The following is a 25,276-nucleotide window of genomic DNA, read 5'->3' on the forward strand; positions in this document are numbered from 1 at the left end:
TTGTCAAGTTGCCTGCTGATGCATCTACATGATTGTCAGTCTCCACACATGTTAAAGTTATCCCATATCACACTGACTCAAATGCAACCCCCTTCTAAAGCAATAATGTTTGACGGAGTATAACAGAGCACACCATTCCTTTAAGACACTATTTACCTGTAATTCATTATCCTGTTCTTTATTTTTAATCCACTCTTTTCCTTGAGTTTGTGGGTCTACCAAAAGTGGGTATCTTGATGCCTTAGTGACAATGATACCATTCTGAATTGAGAGGTGATCTCCAGGCAGTCCTTGAAGATTCCACTCACTAATCTAAAGAACAAAATTTTTATAAAAAGAGATTAAGAAAAAAGTTAGTTTGGAATAAATTACTGCTGGAATTATTCTTCAATTAAAATTGTTCTAAGAAGAAACATGGACATCAAAGGGAATGCATATCTGAACCTGCTAAAGAATTATTAATGCAGATATGAAGATATTTCTGAAATTTTATTTTTATCTTAACTACATAGAATCATTAAAAGTGTATTTTAAAGTGTAAGGATGTCACAAGACAGCTTGGCAGACAAATTAGACATTGGGGACAATTAAGTGAAGACCGGACTAAGAGAGCTTTTGGGAAATAATATTTATTGAAGGCAATTTGACGATTCTGGCATTGCCCTCACTTTGATTTCTTATACATTCACATTGAATAAAAGGAGTGTATGTATTCTTTTCTAAATTATGACCAAACCCACTGTTTTAAAAGTGCCCTGGTTTTGGCTGAAAGAGAGTTCAGTTTCTTCTTAGTAGATGGTACATTGATGTGTTTTTCTGATTTAGTATGAGAATAATGTTGGCACAATGATGTTTTGGCTGTTGCTCAGTAGTGCTTACCCTAAGTCAAGGATTTTTCCGTGTCCTGTGCTCTGCCACTGAGGATCTGCACAAAAATCTGGGAGGGAGCATGGCCAGGACAGCTGACCTGAGCTGGTCACAGGGATATTCCATACCATAGAATGCCATACCCACTACATAAACTGGGGGAGTTACTCAGAAGAGGGTTGGGAATTGACTGGGTATTGGTCAGCAGGCAGTGAGAAATTCTGTTGTGCATCACTTGTTTCTCTTGGGCTCTGTTACTATTAATTATTATTATTATTATTATTATTATTAGCAGCAGCAGCAGCAGCAGCAGAATTATTGATATATATATTTAATTATTAAATTGTTCTTGTCTCAACCCAAGTGGTTTATCTTTTCTTTCCAATTTGATTTTCCACCATGGGGGAGGGTGGGTGGGGTAGGGGTGTGAGCAAGGGGCTGTGGGGTACTTAGTTGTTGATTGAGGTTAAACCATAACAAGCAGGTATGTGATCTATAGCTGTGGTTTCTCAAAATATCCTACTTGACAGTGGTCTTACTGGGAACTGTCTAATTGCAGAATATATCATTGGTTATAATACATAACCTGCTTATCTATCTAACCATTCCTCAATACTTATATTTAGTGGAAATTGCCAAGAGCATTTGGAAATCACAGAACTACACAGCACAGCAATATTTGGAGTATTGGGGATTATAGTTCTTCTCTAAGCAAGCATGATGCTGGCTAACAGTCATAGAAGATGCTAATGAAAATTCAAATTAAACCCTCCAAGCAGCAAGAACTTACTGTTGGTTGATCTACCAACATAGAAATCAGGTTCAAATCATCAGAAAAGGGGATTTTATGAGCTCTCAACTCTGTTTCCCATAAGTCTTTAAGCAAAAGGTTCCTGAAGTCTTGATTAAAAGGTCCACAGTATGAAAGAAAGCCTGTGCAGAGCAGTATATCTCCCACAAGTCTAGAAAAGGAAGAAATATTATCATTAAAAGGTGATGCACAATTTCAATTTCTAATGACTTAGACAAACAGCTTTTGAAACATAACTAGATTTTAAAAAAATGCATTATGTTTCCAAAGCATTTTTGTGGCAAAAATTAAAAGTAGTATTTTATGAAAACGCTGTCTTCACCCCTACAAAACAACAAAGCCCTGATGACAACTGTTCCTTCTTTCCTAACTGAAGCAAGAAAATGGTGTATTTCTTAAAAATACATCTGCAATACAATATTTATCAAAGATACAAGCCTAGTTCTATTGAAGTGAGTAGAGCTCACCAGAAATGCCCAATTTCCCCATAGGAAATTTGTGGTAACATGAGTGTTCTACAAAAGCTGAGCTTATCTGAAGGTTTCACTTCCCCAGTGACTGCAGAACAAGGTGCAGTATTAGGGGGGCTGGAGAAGCAGCTGTAATACAGGCACAAACCAACACTACTAATAATCTCTTTGGAAGCTAATTCTAAAATCAGAGGTATTGTTCTTAACTGAAATACTAGCACTCAGCACCCATGTATTCCTACTTATAGGAGGAAAATTCAAATTTCAGGATAGTTCATTTGATTGCCTTGCTATATTAAGATTTCCAGGAAGAAAATTAAGTACGATGATTAAAGCTGCTAAATTGCTTACCAACACTTCAGTTTTTATATGCATTTTCTTTTTTGTTTTTCTGTAATGAATTTGATACCTTTTTATCTGAGATTTAAATTCCTTGCTTTGCTGAGTCCACCTAACTTTCTCTCCACTCAGTCCATCTATAAGCGCAGAGGCTGCTTGCATCTTTCTTTTGCATGTTTCTGCATCATTTTCTAAGTCCTAAAATTGAAAAAAATCCTACTTATTTTAATCATAGAATGCAAAAATGTATAATAAATGTATATTTATTATAACTATTTTATTTATTTAAATCTCATTCTTGAGGACTCTTAAGGGCATCTATTGTCTGATATGTTCCTATTCACAGAAAGAAGGGAATAGGAGAGAATATAGACTTAAATCTCTTATTTTTACACCTGAATCTCATCCATGTTATTCAACGTAGCAGGGAAGTGTGTGTTTGCAGCAAATACTAATTGCATGAAAATACTTTACAAGCATTTTTCCTAAGACTAAAATACTTATATCTCACCATTTTCTCCTTCATTGCTGCATCAAACTTTGCCTGAACTTTATCCAGTTCAGCTTGCTTTTCATCTAATTCTGCCTGAGCCTTTTCTTTTTCTGCATTAGCTATTTTCAGACGACCTTCCTGTTTTGCCAGGTTAGCCTGCAAAGAGAAAAAATATTAAAAGTACAATCATATAAGATTTTTATATAATTCAATGAACTATTTAAGCCTGCTTAGCTGGTAATCATGAGACAATACTACACCAAAATAACTTTTACATAAATATCAAAAACATTTAAGCTGAAAACTGTATCACATATATACTGAAGATAGGATCTTTTTTTTGTTCAATAACAATCCGGTACCTAAAGTTCTACTATATATTGTTAACTTTCTTCCTTCAAAAAAAAAAATTACATTTCAAGAAGCTGGTTAAGGAAGTAAGGTTTCTGATCTGTACATATTGATTAGACTAGAGGAACAATCACTCTATCTTCTTGCTTGACTATATATTTTGACTACATGTAATTTCCTCTCTTATCAGTGCATTTTGTAGGTTCTTTATCATCTAACAATATTGCTTTTACCTGCTAGAAAATGATCCTAAAACAGTGAAACTTCCTACTGCTGCTAAAATGATATTTATGGTGAACACAGGAAATTAATTAAATTTAAAAAAATAATTCATCTGTATTACTGTTGCTTCTGAAAATAACATTTCTAACAGTGACAAAAATATGAAAAAATTTGGGATTTCCATGTGCTCACCCCTTTTACTATTTTTTCTTTTTTAGTGTGCTACATTTAAGGATTAAATACTTGGTTTAGAACCAAAAATCACTGCCTTTGAGTTTCATAAACCTGAAAAAGAACACCCACACTAAAGCAAAAATTTACTCTTAAAAATTTTTTCCTTATTTTGCTTCCTACTATTGCAACGTATCTACTTTATTGATGTGAGCTCTGAAGCTCTTTAGAAAGCCAATATTTAGGTAAGATGTCAGTCCTCCACTGCCTCTAAGTTACCAGGGGAAAGCAAAGAACCTAAAATAGCTGCAAACCTCTGTTTGCAGGACCCTTTAGAGAAGGAATGAAGATCCTGGTACAACATTTTGAAAATGATTGTAAAGTAATTATAACATAATAAAAACAAAGACTAAAAACACCTTTGCCTATACACAGGAAACCAGATCACACAAATTGAATCTAAGCTAATTTTTTTCTTCTGTGTTCTCTCTAGAATCAAGAAGAAAATAGGGTTTTTTCTGCTTCTACCATCTTTAGCCACTAAAGTCTCAGGCAATTATGTCTGAATAAAGATACATACATACATACATATATATATATATGTAGGATCCTATTAAACTAATGGTAAGCAAAGACAAAGCAAGAGATGATGTATTACCTTAAGAGGCAGGACTTCTCTGTTAACACCATAAAACACCACCATGGCTTGTGTCCAAGAGAGGAGTCCTGCCACGTTGCCACACACCTTTTTACCGTGTTGCAGTGTATAGTCTTCCATTTCAAAGTAAGGCTGGACTAATTCTACTGTCTCATCATTGATTGTATCCCTAGCAAAGTTCCTTAGGTTGTTCAAGAATGGGCCACTCATAAGCTACAAAAAACAACACACGAGTTACTTACACATTTTACATTCAAAGTCTTGTTCATAGGTGACTGTTAAAAAGTTTTCCTAAAATTCTTCTGTAAACAGAGTTAATTAATATAGTTAATGTTATAAGTGTGCTATTCAGTTGTAACTCCTCGCACACACCTTCTATTATTTTGAAGTTTTAACCAATTATACTCCAGTAACTACGTTCAAAAATTACTGATGTACTTTCCATCTTCTATATTCCTGTGTTGCCATTTTAAAAGCATTTAAGAAGCATCATTTAATTAAAAAAATTAACCAAAATAAAGACTCAGCGATACATATGTAACTTAAAAAAATGCCTGTGCATTTGTGAAATGTGATCTAAATTCTGAAAAGCGAAATCATTGGGTTTAACTTTTTCTAACAAATATTTAGCATTCTAAAGGCAATTCATTGAATAACTGCTTATCTCATTTTATCATGTCAGTGGAAAATAAAAAGTTTTGATGATTTTTTTTTTCACTGTAAAAGCCTAAATAAAAAGTATTTTAGATACTCTTTGTATTTAATACACATATTTTTTCATCATTTGCATGAAAAAAATATTGAGGCACTAATATTGGCGTATTAATACATTACTAGAGGTAGAGAACAGAATTTAAAGAATGGCAGGAGAAGGCATGAAAATCAATGTGTATCCTGAGAGAAGATCAAAGTCCAGAGGGACAAGATGGCTGGCTGACCAAGGAATTTGGGCCAGGAGTATTGAAACATAGAATGGGTAAAGATACTCTTAGTCATTCAATTAATCTTTCAAACAAACAAGGAGCCTGAGAGGCTCAGAAAAGGCCATTTAAATGTGAACCTACAAGTTCCCAAAGAGAAAGAGAGCTTTCCCAGAATGTCTTTATCTCATGTATGGTTGACATGACTCGTATGATTTCTTTATTTACCATCAGGCCTTGTGCCAGGAACAGGGCAAGGAAACTAAAGCTTCTGCTGCAAAAGTCTCTAAGCAATTCACCCACTATTTCTACCAGTTAGACACAGCATATAGGTACAGTTTATCTCAAAACAATATGTGTGCCTTTTAATAAAACTCTGTCGTGTTTTGGGCAACCAGCATCGTAAGTTCTCTGATAAGCAAATTGCTATCGCTGATGTTTAAGAAACACTGTTTGAAAACTCTGCTTACTTTTAATGACTCTCCCCATGATGGCTTACAGCAAGGCTTTTCTGGATCCAGGGTCACTTGATCCAGTTTCTTTTGAAATAGTAGCAGACAACAGTCCATGATCCTCATAATCAGGTGAGGAGGTTTTGCGAGTTTTCTAACAGTAGCGATATCCTCTGGTCTGATGGTCTGTTTGAAGAAAGATGTAATAAAAACCTGCATCAATACCATTACTCTATTTTCCCATTAAATATATTGATTTAAATGTTTGTTTGTAATACTTTTCCCTGAGATACATTTGTATTACATACATACCAAAAAAGTGAGAAACTTGGCCTAATTAATAAATTTCATAGTTTCATGAAACTTTGGTAATTTCTATGAACATTAGAGAAGAATCTTCCCAATATTAAAGACATCATTCAAAAATCAAATTGACATACAACAGCATTAACTTGATTTGTCAGTCTAAGTGTTTAAAGAAAACTTTATTGTAAAATTGTATAGGACTTAACCACAAGCAGTTTCCTTGATAAAACAGTATTTCAGATTTTTAGCAGTTAAGTATCATTGTTTATTCTGAGATGGATTTAGCTATTTTTGTTCAGTTTTAAGTTATTGTAGACACAAGATACCATTTTTAACTTCATTTTCTAGTAGCATCACCATCACTGACACTCTGCTTAGTTCAACAACCATTACAAAATTAATAAAGAATTACAAATTACAAAACTAACAGTTATTTGTGTCTTAAAATACACACATACCACTACCTGCCTAGAAGGAGTAGTTATGGATACATTGCAGAAACCATTTTCTAAGTCCACACATTTTGTAAGTGAATTTTGTGACCATTTTTGGAAGTTTCATTCATCTCATGATCTAAATGTCAGTGTAAGAGCAAACAATGCTCCTTTTTTTGCTTTTGCCACTCAAAAACTTCTGTCACATAAATTCTGGTAGCTGAAATGGAAGGCCTTACATTGTTGATTTCTGATTTCAGAGTTTTTACTGTTTAATTGTTTAGAGCAGAATAATGAAATTATGTAGCATAGTTTTGCCTCCAGATTTCTGAACCCTGATTCTGATTGCCCTAAATCCCCCTTGATTCCTGTTTCTCTTAAAACTAAAAGCATGGGGTTTTTTGGTGAAGGAAGAGATAGATTTTTACTTGTCTTAAAAGGCAGGTATGACTACTTAAGTTGGAATTTAAAACATTCTGTTAGCACAAGAAGTATTCTCTTTGTTTCAGAATAACAGATATCCTAAAGGCATCTGTAGCTTTTGGAAAGAGCTGCACATTAATAATGATCAAGTATTGGGATGGAAGGAAAAAAAAATACTACAAAATAGTCCCTATGTGTTTAAGGTAAAATGTGAGTCCTTGAGTAGTCATGAGAGATATGGCCACCAACAGCGAGGGGCTGGTGACAGCAGTCAAAATCAAGAGGCAACTTTGTGTCGGTGGCTCTGGCCTCTCACAGGTGATGCAAATAATACTAATAAAAATTTAAGACTTTTATTCACTTTCAGAGCTTCTTCTGCTTCTTCTAGTGCTGGTTTAGCCGCCTCCAGTTTTCTTTCTGCTTCCTGTTTTTCTATATCGATTGCATCTACAATTCTTTGTGCTTTATCTTTCACACCCTGGACTTCAAGTTTTATTTTAGTTGCGGCTTCAGCACTTTCTTTGACTTCTTCTAATACCTGGAATTGGTAATAAACACATAAAATCTGTAAATCAAAATGGTGGAACAAGTGATTATGAGACACAAGATAAAAGAGGTATGTAACAGCTATTAAATATATAAATTTAACCCTAACTACAGCTAACTATATAGAGCATCATATAACTATTGAATAAAAATTAGACATGAGAAGTTTAATTTCATCCCTTTCTGTCATATATTTCTCTCTTACAAGATTAAAGGCCTCGAAGAATGCAGGCTCTCCAGTGTATATTAAATGTTGCCTCTCCAGTGTATATTAAATATGCACTATCAGAGCATTATGGTATCTTTCAGAAAACAGAATGCCTATATTGATCCATTCCCTTGCATACCTTTCCACACAGTCATTTTGGAAACCAGATTTCTACCAGACCACCAATCTCATGAATACACAGATACCTTGTTAATGTAGAAGACAAAATCTCAAACTGCACTGTGATGAAAATTTTCTAAAGAATTTTGAAATAGAAAAGTCCCATTATGATGTTAACCTCTTATCTGCTAGTGAATGCACATATAAGCCCAAATTTAATAATGTCAATTAAGCACAAACAAAAAAAAAACCTATGGAAAAAAATGAAATCTGAAATCTGATTCTTATCTGAGTGGGTAAGAAATGGGAGAAGAACAAGGAAAGCACTCAACCTCTGCTGCACTCTAAAAGTGCCTCACTTTCAGAAGCAAATGCTGAATCAACATGCTATAGAGAGAGTAAAATCTCATCTTAGACAATGAGGCAAATTTTTGCAAATTATGAGAAAATTCTGCAATAGCATTTTTTAAATTACTGTAGACATGTATATTCCAGTGCTGTTTCACACTCACTTTATCTGCCTTAACAGATGTCACAGCCAGCTCTTTCTCCTTAATGGCCAAGTCCTTAGAGAGTTTAGCAACAGATTCACTGGCTTCCATCAGCTTGGACAGACCTATTAAGTAAAATATAAAATTCAGAAATATAGAAACTTTTTTTTCCCCTAGTTAGATTATACAGTCTAAGTCCAGATCTCTCATGCTCTGTACCTTGTGTTCTCATTCAATTTTATGTAAAGGAGAGAAAGTGGGGGTAAGCAGCCATACTATCATGACTGTGCCTACTATTCACTTTTCACGGATATAAATAATTCCACGAGACTCAAAATTATTAAAAATAAGCCTAATTTTTCAAAAGAAAACAAAACAAAAAAAAGGAGTTATGTCAAGTATATGTTACATCATAAAGTCATGAGGCAATCAGAAATTCCAAATGATGCTTCATTGTGTCATTACGTGAAGAAATTACTTAATGATCCATGACTGCCTTCTAATAGGGAGTTCTTTCTAGGAAAATTTGGGAAGAAGTGGAGTCAAAAGTGAACCTAAAGAGCACATCTAGATTATGACCTTCAGCTCCTACATACTGGGTTTAGCCTTTCTTTTCCCTGGTGACAGAGTGGGCAAAAAAGCACCTATGTGCTGAGGGCCAGTCCCATCATAGCTCTTCTGAGTGCTGAAGAAACCACCCAGAGAGACCACTCAGCCTAACAGCTCATGGGATCATAGTATCACAGAATATGCTGAGTTGGAAGGGACTTATCAGGATGATCTAGTCCAACTCCAGGCCCTGCACAGGAATCACACCACGTGCCTGAGAGCATCCAGAAAGAGATGAACTTGCTCCCTCTATAGTTATTATCTATTCAGTCTGTCCCATGCATCCATGGATTCTTTTTTTCTCTTCTCTTCTCTCTTGCTCATAGACTTGAGCACAGATATTTTGGCCACTCCTGAGCTCCCCATTGCATTCTGAAGACTCTCCAGACTCTTTCTTCTTCATCACTGAATCTTTAAATCCTACAAGTTCCCTGGAAGTAATTCCTCTTACTGCCTTCTCTCCCTAAGGGCTTGAGTCAGCACACCCTTGCAGCTATACATTTGATGTGTGATGTTTCTCTGTGACAGCTCTCCAATTTTCTGCTATCACATTTCAAACAGAAAAGCATTCTCTCCCAGCACAGCTCTTGTTCTGACACAGCTGCCTCATGATTAGGTAGCTGCCATTCTACAGAACCACAGAATCATCAAGGTTGGAAGAAACCTTCATTATCTAGTTACACCACCAATCCAGCATCTTCAACCCAGAAGCCACAAAAGGGAAAACTATACCCTTTGCTGCTTTACTTTTCCCTCCTACAAGCCTAAAGTGTGAAGAAGGAAAGATGGACAAAAAATAGGAATTCGCAGATCAAAAAGAATTGAAGAATTCAATTATAAACAAGAAACCTTTATAGCTTATTCAGGTCCCCTGCATACTCCCAACAAGATATATTACAGCAGCACCATCTGTGCAAGTGAAACTAATTAGAATATTTTCTAACTGGCATTTGTATTGCCCTTAAGCTGAAAGACATGGTTTTCTAAGCATCAGTGATATGAAGATGCTGCAGTAGAATATATCCATGCACATGTTCACCAGTACACAATCATTTTGTTTAGCAGAACATGCAAGGAACTAGTAATAACATGTGAGAGGCTATGAAAATCTACATATGACATTTTATTGTCAGCGCTGAACCTGCTTATGTTACTACTTCTGAATCATTTTTGGAAATAGAAAAACTGTAGAAAGAATACCAAGAAAACCTAAGCCAACCCCACCATCTTGAATCGTCGAGGTTCTCAGACTTTATCCCCATCTCAAAGTGGACTGAGGCTAAGTTCTGATTTCAAGAACTGGCAACAGATCCACAGAGCAACACTTAAGCAGTTTGCAAATATTGAAGATCACGTACTCCTCTACAGTTCACTCTAATTCAGCAAAGAGTTTATGAGTAAAACAGCTACACATTCTTATTCTAGTCTTTCCTCCATGTGAAGGGTACCAGTTCTACTATTAATCATTGTCTAAGTGCCACATTCTTTACCTTTGTATGAAAAATCTTATCATGTAGCATTCTTTATTCTACTGAATTGGTATGCAATATCTTTTCTGATAAAGACCAGGTTTACTAAGGCATTCAGTTGACTTTAGAGATTTACAAAAGCACATCTAGATTCAAACTGGAGAAAACTGAAAATACCAGAAAACTGGTATTCTGAAACAATTCAGTACTAATGCCAAAAATGAGGCAATTTCAAACAGATATCCAAAATCTGTCTGAAGAACATTTCAACCATACTTTTCTGTATTTCAGATCCATAGCTATAAAATGACCCCAAGTAACAACTACTTATTCTACAGCAGAAATCCAAAATAAATCACCTGTGAAGCACGCAGATTGCACGGTGAGAATTTCCATAGACAAGTCCAGAAGTAAGTTAATAACTGTTTAGAATTACCTCTCTCTAGACCAGTAAATCAGATACTACCTCTGTCCATTTTCAGGTTCCACTTTCTATTACAAATTCTGATTTGCACATATTAAAGTTTAATACTATGCTGAGCTGAATAGTTAAGCTGGTAGCTTCTTTGAGGTATTTTTACAAGAGAGTCATTGTGAGGTTGTGATTGGGGAAGTGTCTGGCAGAAGTCCTCATATGCTACCACTTTTGGACTGTGATCCCCTAGAGCTGATTATAAGTGATCACTGGAAAAGAAGTCTAAAATTAAAAACACAGATCATTTGAGACCATACTTGGAATGTATTTGCTTACCAGTTTGCATACGTTCAGCTTGTTCATTAATACTATCTAACTTCTCAGCATAAACTTCCTTGTAACCATTGATGAAAGAGAGATAGGATTTAGGTGTTACGTAAGCTCGTCTTCGATACCTAAACCAAAGCATAGTGGCAACATCAACTTCACAAGTATTTTTGATATATACAGCTATTTGATCACGTCCAAAAAAAGATAAAATTCTATAACTCAAGTCTTTATTCATTCAAAATCAGATTGCTTCATGATGCAAACCCTTATTTTAGATACATTGTTTTTATCCACATAGACAATATTGAAGACTATTGAATAGTGGGAATGAAGACAAAGAATTTGCAATATAATAGCAATTATTTTTCATAGCCTTAGGATATAACAGTATAGCAGATTTATTTTTTATTAGCCTTAAAATACATTTATTGATACATACAACACGAGTTCAGAAAACACTATCAGTAGCAACATTTTTGAGATTACTTATTGCCTTTGTAGAAAATATTACCTTTGGAAATAATTCTCACAGCATTCTGAAACTATATCATGAAAGAGACCCATGGTTTCTACTACTTCTGTTTTAACTGATGGAGCACAGACCATATTAAATTCTGAAAGAAAATAGTTGGACACAGCCACGAGAGCTTCCCTGGGCCATCGACTGAACCAATCCATGGTGCACCCTGATATCAGACCAGGAAATTTCAAAGAACGTGCACGGAACTTCTCACCAACCTGAAGAGAGAATCACTGTTTGTTAGCAATATAAGGTCAATGAAAGTGTTTAATTGGTATAAACAACTAAATAGTCTATTTTCTTCTTGATAATTTTCTGCTTAGAACACAATTTTTTTTCTCTTCAAACAGAGTTTTGCTAAATTTCTAACATTCAATATTCATGAAATTTGAAGAAAGAAGTTCATTACAAATATATATGGTTTTAATATTTTGAAGCATCAAATAATATATTTTAACTACCAGTAGAATACTCTTTTCCAGTAACAAGCAAGAATTTCACAAAAATACATTCACTGATGTGTATTAGGGAAGGATATGTGAGAGCAAAAAAAATAAAACCACTTAAGCTTGTAAGAAATTATTTAATTTTTAAGTATTTTGCTGTTAAGTTCTCACAGCTGTACTATTACTTTTATTATCTCAGCAATTACAATTAGACTTCAGTAATCTTTTTATGCATCTTGAACTTCCTTAAAAATACAAAACTTGAATAATTCTCTTACACCATACAGGCAAGTTTGCTAATGGAAGAGAGGAAAACAGATATGTAGAAAAAACTTACCGGAGAAAAGCAGAGGACAACATGCAAGTTCTTCTTTGCTCGACTTAAAAAGTACTCATAAAGATTATCAAAGGTAGGAGGATGCCGAGGAAGCTCTTTTTTCATCACAGGTATTAATGCTTGGGTGATTTCATCCAATTCATCCCGAGCAAATAAATTAGAAATCTTTTTATGAAATAAAAATTGATAATTAATTGCATGGATGTAATTGTTACAGACTTTATGAATGATTGCCTGTTTACATCTGTATCTCTCCCTCTCTCTGCATACACACAGTTTAGACTAAAAACCACAGGTTTAGACTTATGAAACTCCATTGAAAACTAAGAAGTCTTACTCTGGAAGAGCATAGAACTTGACTGGCAACCAAATCATCATTTAATAAAAGGCTACCGAAATACTAACCACAGCTCCTTTTATATTCTTCTGCCTTACATTGAAATAAAGAAACTACATATCCAGAGCCCTCCTTATTTAAAAAGCTGAAATATTTTAATCATTATTGATTCTACAATGTACTACCAAAATAAATAAAGTAGTGAGAAAAGCACCCTGCTTCTAAAGCACATTGCCTGTCAGGCTGAGACCCTTACCTCTCCTGAAGACAGCAGATTATTTACATATTCCAAAAATGACTCCTCTTTTATCTCATTATCAGTGAAAATAAAGGTGATGCCTTGTCCTTCCTGTCCAGCTGTTCTATATAACTCTTTTAAATCTTCTGACAGATTGGTTACATTATAAGATCTAGGAGAAATAAGGAACATTACCTGTTAATTCAGAACAACTCAGAATACCGCTCTCCTTGGATTATAGTGTTTTATAAATGACATTGCAAACATCCTTTGTAAATACACATATTTTGGTGCAGGAATAGCTAACACATGGTCTACCTTTTCCAAGTCAAAATAATTCCAATGTTGTGTACAAACCAGATAAGAGTGTATTGTTTTCAATATTTTTCAAATGGTGACAAAATGAAAATAAAGAAGAAAAAAGGGAGAAAAATCTGTGGCCATGTAAAGACAAAGCAATACCATGAATGTGATTTATATATTTCTTGCATTTCTTACCTGGTTAAAGTGATCTGAAATATTTTATAGCCAGCAATGAAGGAGGCTAACTTTGCAAGACTTTGTTTTCCAGAACCACCAACTCCAACAAGTAAAGCATTTCCATATGCTGTCCGAATAATCCGGGAAATCTATAAAGGAAATAATAAAAATATCACTAATATTTAAATATTAGTTAACAAAAGTAAAAATCTATTATGCTTTACACCTAATTTACTATAATACAATGTAAAAATTATTAAAAGGATACTTGCAGAAAATTTTTCCTCTAAAGAACACTTGTAAATTCTTTGGGAATTTAGTGTAGCTAATGAAGAAGCTGCGTATAAGAATATAGGATGGTTATAATCAGTTACACATAGGATTTAAATACATGAAAGGGGACATTTTGAGCTCCAGTTTATGTTGAAGGCACCATCCTGAATCTGTTTAAAAATATCAATAAAAAAACTTCAACTAGAAGAACAAACACCACATTCCTAATTTTAGGAGTCTGAAAGATTTGAACACAGTTAAACTATCCTTTAATATTATCTTCTATTCTACCTACTTTCAACATTTCCTTTGTGATAGTTTTCTTACCAAGTCTCCCAGATACTAAAGTAGAATTACAAATTTACTATTCTATTGCTTTTTGACACATCTTCTTTGGGTTTATGATACGTTAGTGCACTATTACTTTTAAGGTTTTATGTTTTATTTTGGTCCACATGTAAATTATGCACAAAATGCAAAAGATTGGCATCTACATCAAGTCTTTGAAATACATTCATTTTTATCTGTTATAAAATTTTAGCTTACTGCACACTTCCCTCTGAGCCTATCCAGATAACTATATTAAAAAAGTCTAAATATGAAATTATGAGGGTGACTAGATTAATTGTCACTTTAGGTAGTAAAAAGGATCCCTGCTGTCTCTAATTGCATATTGAGGATATTCTGGCTAAAACTTGCCAATAAAAATGGAATGTCAGAGATTTTCAAGGTCTTCTGAAATTCACCTAGTGTCACGTGAACTATATTTAAAAAGAAATTTGTTTACTTCTGTTTAAATGCAAAGCAAACAAACATTTACTTCATTTGAGGTCAACTAGAGAAGAACAAAACACCTTCTTCTGTTTTTGTTTCACTGCAACTTCTGTGTGTCTTTCAGTAATCAGACCAGTCAAATCCAGTCAAAGCAATTCCTGAGATAACACTCCTTAAACCTGAGACACAAATCTCATACTTTGCCTTTATTTCACCCCCATGAATCAGATTTTGACTTCAGATGAATTCTCTTATATATTCCTTTCTGAATAGGAGAACAAATGACTGTTAGTTGAAATCTACACACTACCCTAAATTCAACCCTACACACTGATTCTATTGCAGCCCTAATTTATATTTCTTTTCACATCTCTCATCCAATCAGATCCTACCTCATGTTGTTTTGGTCCCCTGTCAGGTACAGATACATTTGAAGTGTTCTCTGAACTCTAAACAATTAAAAATAATTTCATATACATATTAAAAATGTCTTTATTTATGGGCTCACCTTTCCTATCGAGGAAAATCTTCATCCATGTGAATACATAGAAGTTTAAACGGATATTTAACTAAGGAATTTATTATAAAACATGCAAACAAGTAAAATGACTGTCGCTCTTTGCTAGTTCTTGAAAATTACCAGGCAAAGACGGCAAAGCAGTTTGGGGGTAAGAAAAGCTTTTCACGATGTGCCCTCTAAGAAGAGCTTGCTTGAGTAAAGAACACTGTTGCAACAGCTAAAGTAATAAAAAAGTAGCAATACCAAACCTTAATAAGATGTGTCATTGCATCCTTGAAAAACACTAAATCAAGAAATGACCCTCTAATATTTTCATTGTATTGTCCCTGATACGCCCGCAATTTTTTGCAAAGAAATTCATAGTTTGGAATCTGAAAAAAAAAAAAAAAAAAAAAAAAAAAAATCCATAACAACACTAGTATGGCTCTTCAGAATTTTAAAACTGTACTGATATTTTTACACAAATTTCATTTTTATGTGTTGGCCATGTGCAATGATATTATCTTGCCAATTCACCATAATTATTTTAGTTGTGTTCAAGCAAAATTTTTTTGCTAGTGGTGGGGAAAAAAAAAGAAGCAAGGAGAACAGGAACAAATAAACCACATTTATATGTCATTATTAAATCTAACATCATTAAAATGATCTACTGCATGCTAACCAGGAAAATCTAGATATATTTTCACCAAAAAAATGTGATAGCTATTCAAAAAAATTTCTGTATTATATGAGTTCTGCAATATAACATACTTAATAATTAAAGGAAAACTTAAGTGCCTAGTATTTTATGTGTGAAATGAAATACCTCCTCATAAACTTTTGGTGCTTGAAGCTCAGCATCTTCTGGTTCTTCACCAGTTGCTTCAGGCTCATCCCGTAAAAAATCTACAAAATAGGGTTCAGCTTGGAGAACTTTGCTTAAATCTGCCTCCACATATTCCTCAAGTGTTTTATCAATAGTTTTTTCAAACCAGGCTGTATCTTCGGGTGTATTAAACCTAAAACCCATAAATTAGTACAACTTTCAAAATATATTTCTAGTTATATAGAGAGAAAGCAGGTAATTAAATACTAAGCAAAAAACCAAAACAAAAAGACATAGCTTGAAACATTTTAAAGAAAAATACATATTAGACAATACATACTACACAGCAGTCACAAAAATAGATTAGGCAACATTCACAGAAATCAAATGCTTCCATACTTTAATAGTCAGTGACATAAAATACAAAACAAAATAATTTGATTTTCCAACTTTCACCTAAAACGAGACAACAGACCATTTAATTTTCCAGATGAGAAAGGATGAAAAAGAGTGAATGTTTTCCCAAATAACCATTGCTAAGTGAGCCTTATCATCTTTCAGCCTGCAGGAGAACAGCGTAATTTATGGTATCGTAGCACTGGCTATGAAACTGCAATGAGACAAGTAAAAGGAAGGTAATATATGCCACTACAACCTGACTCCATTCTCAACACCTCTTGCACCAAAACCCAGAATTAGCAGAGAGGAATATGCATTGGAGTTGAGGGGACTAATGAAAGTCTGGAAACAGATACTAGTGACTACATTTCATTGTGTAAACAGCTTTATCTGCTTCCCTTAACAGGTTCAATCTGATTTTAACACAGATTAGACCTTTGACTATTGTGCTTATCTGTGGCTGTGATTATCTGTGAAGCAATGAAGAATGCTACTTAGGAGTAACTGGCAAATATAAAAGACAAGAACCACCTCGTCCACAGAAAAAGCTAATTCAAACTGTGAATGTAAAGTACAGAAAAAAAGAATTCCCATATATTTACTTCTTTTTGTTTTTAGTGATACAACTGAGAGGAAAGTAGAATGAACGTGAAGAAGCCCAGTGCTCTGAGTTTTCAAATAAGACAAGCTATACTGAAGAACTGTTATAGAGACAGCCTAGATATGCATTATATACTTCACTATTGTTGGAGGTTTTTAGTAATGACATTATAATATTAACCACTAGGAAATCTAAAATCAGCATGGGAGCAGGGACTGCATGACTACACTCTCTCTCTCCCCCCCTTTCCAGTATATAACATATCTGTAAAAATACGTATCTTACATGCATTTTTAAATTTACCACAACAAATTTAAAAATTGCATGAACATATCAATAAATGCCAGTGATACTGCTACCAACTTTGAAATGGAAAATAATACACTGTATGATTCTGTATGATACTTCTGCCTTAGTGGGTTGGATTCGAGCTTTAAGTTAAAATTAAACGTTTCCCCCCATCTTATAGCAACAGCACTCTGTTGCACATGTAAATGTATAGACATGAATTTTAGCCAATGTGTAAGTTTGTATAATATATGGTAGTTCAGACAGTTAGAAATATCAGCACTGCTAATATTTGGCAGTGAATGGGCATTCTCCGATTACAGAGAAATAACTTTTTAAGTCAGCAGAAAAGTCTGGCCTTTATTTTTATATTCTTGACAGCTGATGGATAAGGTTTCCTTTTACATTTCCTGCATGCATTTTCTGAACTCAGCATCTGTATCTTAGGAGAGGAAAAAGTGAGCAAGATTATGGTTCGTCTGGGATACTGAAACTGGTGATAACAGCAATCTTCCTTGGCTCTTAACTCAAGTTTGTTAATGCATCTTCTGGGGAAAAAAGAGATGTGCTCTGTCAGCTGACAGCTCTCCTGAAAGAAAATGAGGCATTCTAGAAGATACAGGCAGGGATGGTAAACAAAACTTTTTGACAATGGTCTATATTTTGTTTGGCGTTTTTCTTAACATTTACATGAAATGGAGGGCAGTTGTTTTATCCACCAGTTTTGGAAGTGTGCAATTCATCTCAAAGTTTTTCATATTAAGGGTTTTTTCTGTTTCTACTGACTATATGCCAAAGTCCACATATCAACATATACTTAGGAGTATTTCCCTTTGTCCTTCTTATAGTTCAAAAACAGAGATGGAACTCCTTATATTTCTTCTATATCTCTTTCCTTTATGTTGACAAATTAATTGAATAATACAATTAAGGCTGACTCTGCTTGAATACAATGTAATTATTATGTTATTAATCTTACCTGCTACCATGCCAAGTCATCTACTCCAGACTGCATTTATGCAGTCAACATGTTAAAACAGATAAATTTCATCTGAAAGTTTTGCAGCTATGTTGAATACTGAGAACATTCTGGTCATGGCCAGTAATGCCTGATGACTTTTCAATTCAAAACCTCTTAGGTGTAACTAAAAGCAAAAGCACTCTAAAATGCCCTCTTGTGTCCACGGCAAAATATTTGTCATTCCTTTCACTTTGCAATAGCTTTATAAAGTCAATGAAGCGTAAGAAAATCCACATAACTGTTTCCAGGAGTCAATATTAAAATTTAATGCTTTAAGTATAAAACATTACTTTATAAAAATTATGAAGGCCATTCCTCAGGGCATCAGAGTGAGAAAAAATTGTATTAACTATAACTACTCACAGTAGTAGTGGGTATATGTCAGGTTTTTAGTGGCAGCTATAGTGCTACATCTAAAATTTCACAAGAAATTCAAACACAATGAACAGAAAAATAATACTGGTCTCCAAGACATACAAGTTATAGCTATATCTGTTTTATGAATATTTTGAAATAGATTTATAGGAAATGGGCCAATTTTTGTCATAAGCATACAATCCTGTTTGTTTCTGTAAGGAGAGCAAAGCAATTTTAAATTATCCTATGTGTATAAATTTAGGACACCATAAAGTTCTCTTTTCTACAGCGGAATTGGCTGAGTGCAGCCAAAGGGGAAAAAAAAGTAGGTTGCAATATGTAATATGTTCATATTTTGATGTTTTCCATCCAGTTACTGGGTTAATCTATGAGGACATAGCATGATATTTGTTGGAATAATACCCCAATGCAGACTGCATGCAAAATAAGATAAAATTTTTCATATTGGCCTAACAAGTTTTATCATATTTAGAAGTTTTACAGATGTATGTGCATAAATGAAGTAAATGGCTAAGCCTACTAAATATAAAATGCTATAATTATTATACCTGTCAGCAATTACTCTGGTACATTCATGTTTAAAAAGTCTTAGAAGGACAGTGATGGTTTTGCATTCTTCTGCGTTTATAGTTAACATTCCTTGCCAAATTCTAGAAAGGTCTCGAAGGTTGAAGATGTAGTGGAATTTTGATGGTGTAGGTAACATCTTTGCCTAAAGAAAAATACTGTTAATATTCAAAATCACTAACATCTAGAAAGAATCAGTACCAATAAAATTTATAACTTTATCATTAATAACACATATAAAACATAAAAATAACAAAAATACTAATTTTCACACATAACACTGTGGGAAAACTCTTTATAAGAAATCACCAAGAGTATCTAATTTTTTGAAAGCAGGATATATCTCTAAATGTGAAACGCCAAGACTTACAACATGTAATTGTTTCACATGTTGCTCTGGCTTTATAAACTAAAAATTATAATTTGCAAAGACTTTCACTCCCTGTTCCGTAGCTATGGAGATTAAAGCTTTGGGTAACATGAATTAACTTATAGGAATGAGTGGGCTGATATTTCCATTCATCTGTCCTGTATACTGAAATCTGATATTTTCCAGATTTCATCTCCAAAACGTTGTAGAGCCCATCTTTCTTTGTTTTCTTAGCTCTTTTTTTTGGGGTTTTTTTTTGGTTTTTTTTTTTTTGGGGGGTGTCGGGGGGGGAGAGAGGTGGTATTTTTGTTTTTTGGGGTGGTTTGTTTTTTATTTGGGTTTTTCTTATAGGTAAAATCTTAGGGAATAGTTGCCTAAATTAAACTAATAGTCACTCTATTCAGAGATAAATCCTTCCCTGAATTTATACCTTTGTCCGCTGCCACAATATTCTACCTGTTGAGACCAATTTTTCCACTAGGTCACATACTTCAGGGTTGAATTCTCTACAGGGATGAAAGTATCCACAGGCAATTACACCTGAAAATATAAAATGCAATGAACAACTAATCTAAGGTTGTAGGATATAATAGGGTAGGTTGTGAGCAAGACAAATAGGTGCTCATTTAAAACATTAACTGATAAAATATAATTTTAAATTACAGATGAAATTATTTTTCTCTGTTGTCTGTGGCTTTTCTGACTTGGTATAGAAACATTGGGCAGTAAGGGCTGGCTTTCTACCATATCCTGCATTGACAGAGCTACCAGAATTGAGAAATTTAGTGAGAGTGCATTTCAGAGAGTGCAGAGGTGGAATGTTAACCTACACAGAAACAGCAGTAGTCATAGTCTTCCAGGAGATGTCATTACTTTATTAATATTTGTTTGCTGTTGCAAAATGATTAGAGGATCAGGGACATGGATCATTGATAAAGGGAACAAATCAATAACTGTACAAGCAAAAGCCTGCAAGCAAAGGCCTTTATGAGAAAAAACCTCCATGAGAAAGCACCTGTGTGAGAAACAGGCCTGAGAACAAAAAGGGAGTTTTGAGGATGTGCAGCTGTGCAGATAAGATGTACTGACCATGAGAAGGGAGGGTGAACTCTGAATTCTTTAATCATAACATAACTGTAGAAGCTTGCCAATGTAGTCTAATTATGTAGAAGCAGAAATGCACTTTGATAGGTTTAAGCCAATTAAGAGTTAACAAGCTGGTATACTATATAAGTGCCTCTGGATTGCTAATAGACAGAGCTTGCTTCATCAATCACATTGGTTGTCTGAAATGTCTTCCCTCGCCGAAGTCATCGAACTTTTTCAACAGTTTGCCTTAATATTTATTAAAAGACAAGCATTTAAAGGGTTTCATTTCTCTTCCACAGCACTGTTTTTGCTGTACCACAGCTTCAGTTGTTTTACTGGAAGAACGCTGAATTTGCGTTATGAAAGTGAGAAAGAGAGCATACTTTTATAACTTTTAAGTCCATTATGAAAGGAAATAGATTATACTAAAACAAGAGAAAAAGGTACCAAAAATTTTGTCGATGGATGCATTGGATGGCAATGTACAGTTGAATACACAAAACTGCCTTTTCAAACGCTGGGGAATATCATTGCGGCCTCCTCCAGGATGTATCATTGCTGCTATTATTTGTACATCTACAATTGTGAGGAAGTCTCCAGGTTTATCCAAGCTGTACATTCCTCTCATTTCCATCATCTGACGGACAATTTCATTTGTTATCTGTAAATTTATGAAAGTTGTACAGATTAGAAATTTATGCAAGAAAAGGAGAAAATACACCATGATAATTTAACTTCCTTTTGTAATTCTATTAATCCATAGAGAGGTACTGTCACCTTAACCTAAAAACAGATTAATCTACATTCCTTTGTCACATGGAAAATCTTGGTTTATGTGATTTTAAATGGCAGGAAAGTAGTTTCAGAGCTCTACTGCCATATAATATCAAGAAAATGTGTTTGTATTCTTTTGAACTAAACAAAAGTAAAGCAATAAACTAGGGGAAAAAATATTTTGTTTCTTATTTTGTTGCTGGACAATCAGCTACAGTTGTTCAAATTACGCTTTTCAGTTTGCTCTTGGGCCTCCTTTGAAGCAAAACCACTGATTCTTTTTTGTTTATTTTGGAAAGGTTATTCACTCTACATTCCACTCTACAGCTCCAGAGTTTGCCCCACAGCAACTGCTCCAACGATATTCAGCTAGCCTTATGTATGTGCTCACATACCCCACCAAAACCAACATGATATGTAGCACCAATCACAAAGCATTATCCCATTAAAAATATTTCAGCCATGTCTTGGGGCCATAATGTGAGACCTAGTGGAGGCCTTGAATTTTTCACATCCTTTATTTCTCTCTCCAAGGTATCGTACCTTCACTTGGCAGAAATTTCTTTATTGGTGCTCTCAGATAAATGTCAATCTTGAAATTGATAATATGCTACTTTTTACTTACTTAGTGCTGATTTTTGTTTAGTCTTACAAAAATAAGGAAGTGGAGATTATGTAAAATATGACATCACTATATTACGTCTCATCAGAAAATCTAATTTACTCTCTTTTTTGTGTGTGTGTACTATAATTAGAAAGCATTTCCAATAATTAATAGTCAATTAAAATATTTAAGAAGTCCACTGATTCCCATGTGTGTATATATAGAAAAAGCACTTTTTAAGAGTAAGTAGTAATCAAAAAAGTTTACCTGATCTCCCCATTCATTGATAAATGGCATATTGATATCATCAATAAAAACCGTCATCTTTCTGCCCCCAGGAGGTCCATAAGTACTTCCAACACGTTTGTCCACATAACTCTCCATTGTCCTCTAAAAAAGTAAAGAGAGATCTCATTTTATATCTAAAGCAACAATATTTAAAATGCATTGTTGAAAAACATGCTGAAGCATTAAGCCAATGATTCCATCTTTTTGTTAGCAGTTTCATCTTTAATTCTAATATTAAGGAACCTGATTCCTAAGGAATCCAACTCCTGTTCTGCAACCTGCCTCTGGATACTAGAGAACTTTTTAAAAAGTTTCCAAACTTAGAACTTAATCTTTCATTATCAGCATTATAATTCCCCTAACTAATATCAATTGTTTAATATTAGCAATACAACTAGAGAACACACAGAGGCAACTTAGATTCCTTTTGTTATGATTTCCCAGATGTCTTGTGAGTGATGCAATGCAGAATTTTAATATTTTTGTGGCAAGAAAGAGGATGCAATAGACAAGTAACACTGAAATATAACTGAAATGTTTCTTCAGAGTTCTACAGCTCTACAGTCTTTCTAAAGATACATAAACAATGACAGAAAAAAACCACCTTACAAGATGGTACCAGATGTTTTCCTTAGACAAGTAATGTCTTCTCTCTAAAAGCACAATTGCCATCCTATATAAGTAATGTAGCATGTGCTGTCATAAAGATAAAAGTATTAGTAGTATTTTTGAAACAGAAAATAGATACATTTTGTCCAAACATATGTTTTTGTTGCATTTTTACAACAGGATATTAATGAGTATTTTAAGATACAGACTGAGAATACGTGAATAAGGTCAAAAAGAGAAACTGCTAAGTTATTACATAAGAAATCAAGAACTTTGTAGCACATCTAATGAGTCCAAAATCACACAGTCTTTCAAATATCCTCAGAATGGTGACTCAAAATGAAAAAAAAAATAATATCTTGAGTGTAACTTTTTTAAGTGATTAGAAGCACTTAATCTGTTTCTGCTCCATCTCTCCACTGGAAACCAGCAGAGTGAACCATGTCTTGAGCTAACTCGCTGCTAAGAGAGCCCCTCTTCTGAGGAGCTACAGGACTGCAGCAGACAAGACACACCAAGGTCCTCTCACACACCCTCTGTACCAGAGAGAAGCAAGCCTGGGATGTGTTTTCAAGACATTACTGTTCTCAGGACCCATAATACGCTTGGTGAAGGACACTGGGATGAGATACTGACTGTTCAATAAGTCTTGCATGCATGAAAGGATGGCTGCCTTATTCTGTCTCATTTTGACACAAACTACAACCAGACATCTTATACATAAGAATACCTGGTGGGAAAAACCCAGCAAGCATTCTGGGAGTCTGGAATTTTTTTAAAAATAGGAGTATAATCCATTATTGTTCACCATTTTCTTAACATTTATATTAACTTCTTAGAAAATATGCCTGATTTCAGAATGGAGTTTGTAAGACCTATTGCACAAATAGATTTTTCAATCAAGAAATATTCCAGAATGAATTATTTTTCCTACCAGAGGTTTTTCACCATGAATTCATTGCATTGAATTGGTAATGAAGCCAATTCAACTTAAAGAATCACATCCTAGCAAATTAGTAATACCAAATCATAACACAGTGTTATAAAATATCCTTTCAATCACTTGAGAAATCTATGTACAGCATTTTTTTCTATTTATATTGATTTTTACCAGTTACATTGGGAAAGAGAACTTTCTACAAAGTTGTCGTGCTAAAGGTCTTTAAAGATTGAATTTCTGATGATGTAGTAACTCCTGAGCTGGGGAAAAATACAATTATCTGTAAGTTGAAATCTGTTCTTTATTTAACAAAAATTAAAATTAACGCTATATACTAAAGAATCAGGAAAAAAACCAAAGTATTACCCAAAATCCAAAAAGAAAATCAAAGGTCTTCAGCAAAAAAATTGATTCTTAGAATTCCATGATGAAAAACCACACAGCAATCATGAATATATGTATCTCTATGTGAGTGGCTATATTTTATTACAGTCTGCAAAAACTACTTGTAATAGAATTTTCTGAAGTGTTGAAGTGAATTAGAGGAAAAAGATCTTTAGAATTTAAGACTAAATCACTTATCATCAGAATTAAGTACCCTTTATACACTTAGCAAGGAAATGGTATGCAAGATTTTTTAAAATCTATACTTTTACCTGAAACATAAATGGTTCTGTGGCAGATGAAAAGTTTAGACTTTTTGACAAATGCTCTTCTGGGTCATATTTCTTCATATATCCCTTAATCATGACTGTCTTTGCAGTCCCCTGTTCTCCTATGAGCAAAACAGCCTGTAACAGATATTTAAATCACGTAAGTAATACCAAAACTTATATCTATATATGCATAACAGACTTATTTTTGAGAAAAGAATAGTTTCTGTGTCTATTTTTAAATGATACATTTTTCTGATAGGTTTTTCCTGTGTCTCCATATGCACTGAAACCATGTTTTTCTTCCCACATGGATCCTCCAAGAAAATTTTTTGCAGAGTTAAAGGAGAAAGGAAGAAGCAACAATGTGCCAGAGGATTTTCTTCCAGTTGCCTGATTACTTCCAGTTTCCAACACATCCACTGCAACAGGCTCTTTTAGTGGATGACTCTAAGAAGGCTTCTTGCAAATTCCTTCCTTTATATTTTAAAGTTTTTTTCATGCACAGAAATAATTACAGAGGATCCATGTTAAGAAAATAAAAATAAAACAACATAATGATGCATGTGGGAAGCAATGACTAGAGACAGAGAAGATGAAGAATGATTGTGAAATCCAATTACTTTTTAAGTAGTTTTTAAATTATTTCATATGGTAGGTATATACTTAAATAATCCAGTACTTACTTTCTTTTGTTTTGCAATCGTGTCTATCAAAAACTGAGTTCTGGTATTATCAACATTTGGAACCAGAATAGATGCATAGTCTGGGACATGATCTGTTGGATAAACAAATTCCTGAACTCTTTTACTCCAGTGCTCCCAGTTACCTGAAAAGACCAAAAAAAAAAAAAAAAAAAA

The 25,276-nt window shown here is 34.0% G+C and overlaps 1 protein-coding gene across 1 annotated transcript in view; it reads right to left on the minus strand.

The window, feature by feature from the left end:
- The window catches only part of DNAH8 (dynein axonemal heavy chain 8), a 120,565-nt gene that overhangs the window by 28,297 nt on the left and 66,992 nt on the right, over window positions 1–25,276 (minus strand). The window contains 21 exon segments of the mRNA XM_017742332.1: window positions 157–312; window positions 1,658–1,829; window positions 2,558–2,685; window positions 2,999–3,136; window positions 4,383–4,595; window positions 5,773–5,940; window positions 7,279–7,455; window positions 8,304–8,407; window positions 11,112–11,230; window positions 11,617–11,843; window positions 12,409–12,573; window positions 13,002–13,155; window positions 13,482–13,612; window positions 15,279–15,401; window positions 15,836–16,028; window positions 19,071–19,234; window positions 19,890–19,999; window positions 20,996–21,209; window positions 22,194–22,316; window positions 24,420–24,554; window positions 25,103–25,245. Of these exon segments, the coding sequence (XP_017597821.1) occupies window positions 157–312; window positions 1,658–1,829; window positions 2,558–2,685; window positions 2,999–3,136; window positions 4,383–4,595; window positions 5,773–5,940; window positions 7,279–7,455; window positions 8,304–8,407; window positions 11,112–11,230; window positions 11,617–11,843; window positions 12,409–12,573; window positions 13,002–13,155; window positions 13,482–13,612; window positions 15,279–15,401; window positions 15,836–16,028; window positions 19,071–19,234; window positions 19,890–19,999; window positions 20,996–21,209; window positions 22,194–22,316; window positions 24,420–24,554; window positions 25,103–25,245 (3,257 nt within the window).

Source organism: Corvus brachyrhynchos, unplaced genomic scaffold (genome assembly GCF_000691975.1).
Source record: "Corvus brachyrhynchos isolate BGI_N302 unplaced genomic scaffold, ASM69197v1 scaffold188, whole genome shotgun sequence".
In the NCBI taxonomy this organism is placed as follows: Eukaryota; Metazoa; Chordata; class Aves; order Passeriformes; family Corvidae; genus Corvus; species Corvus brachyrhynchos.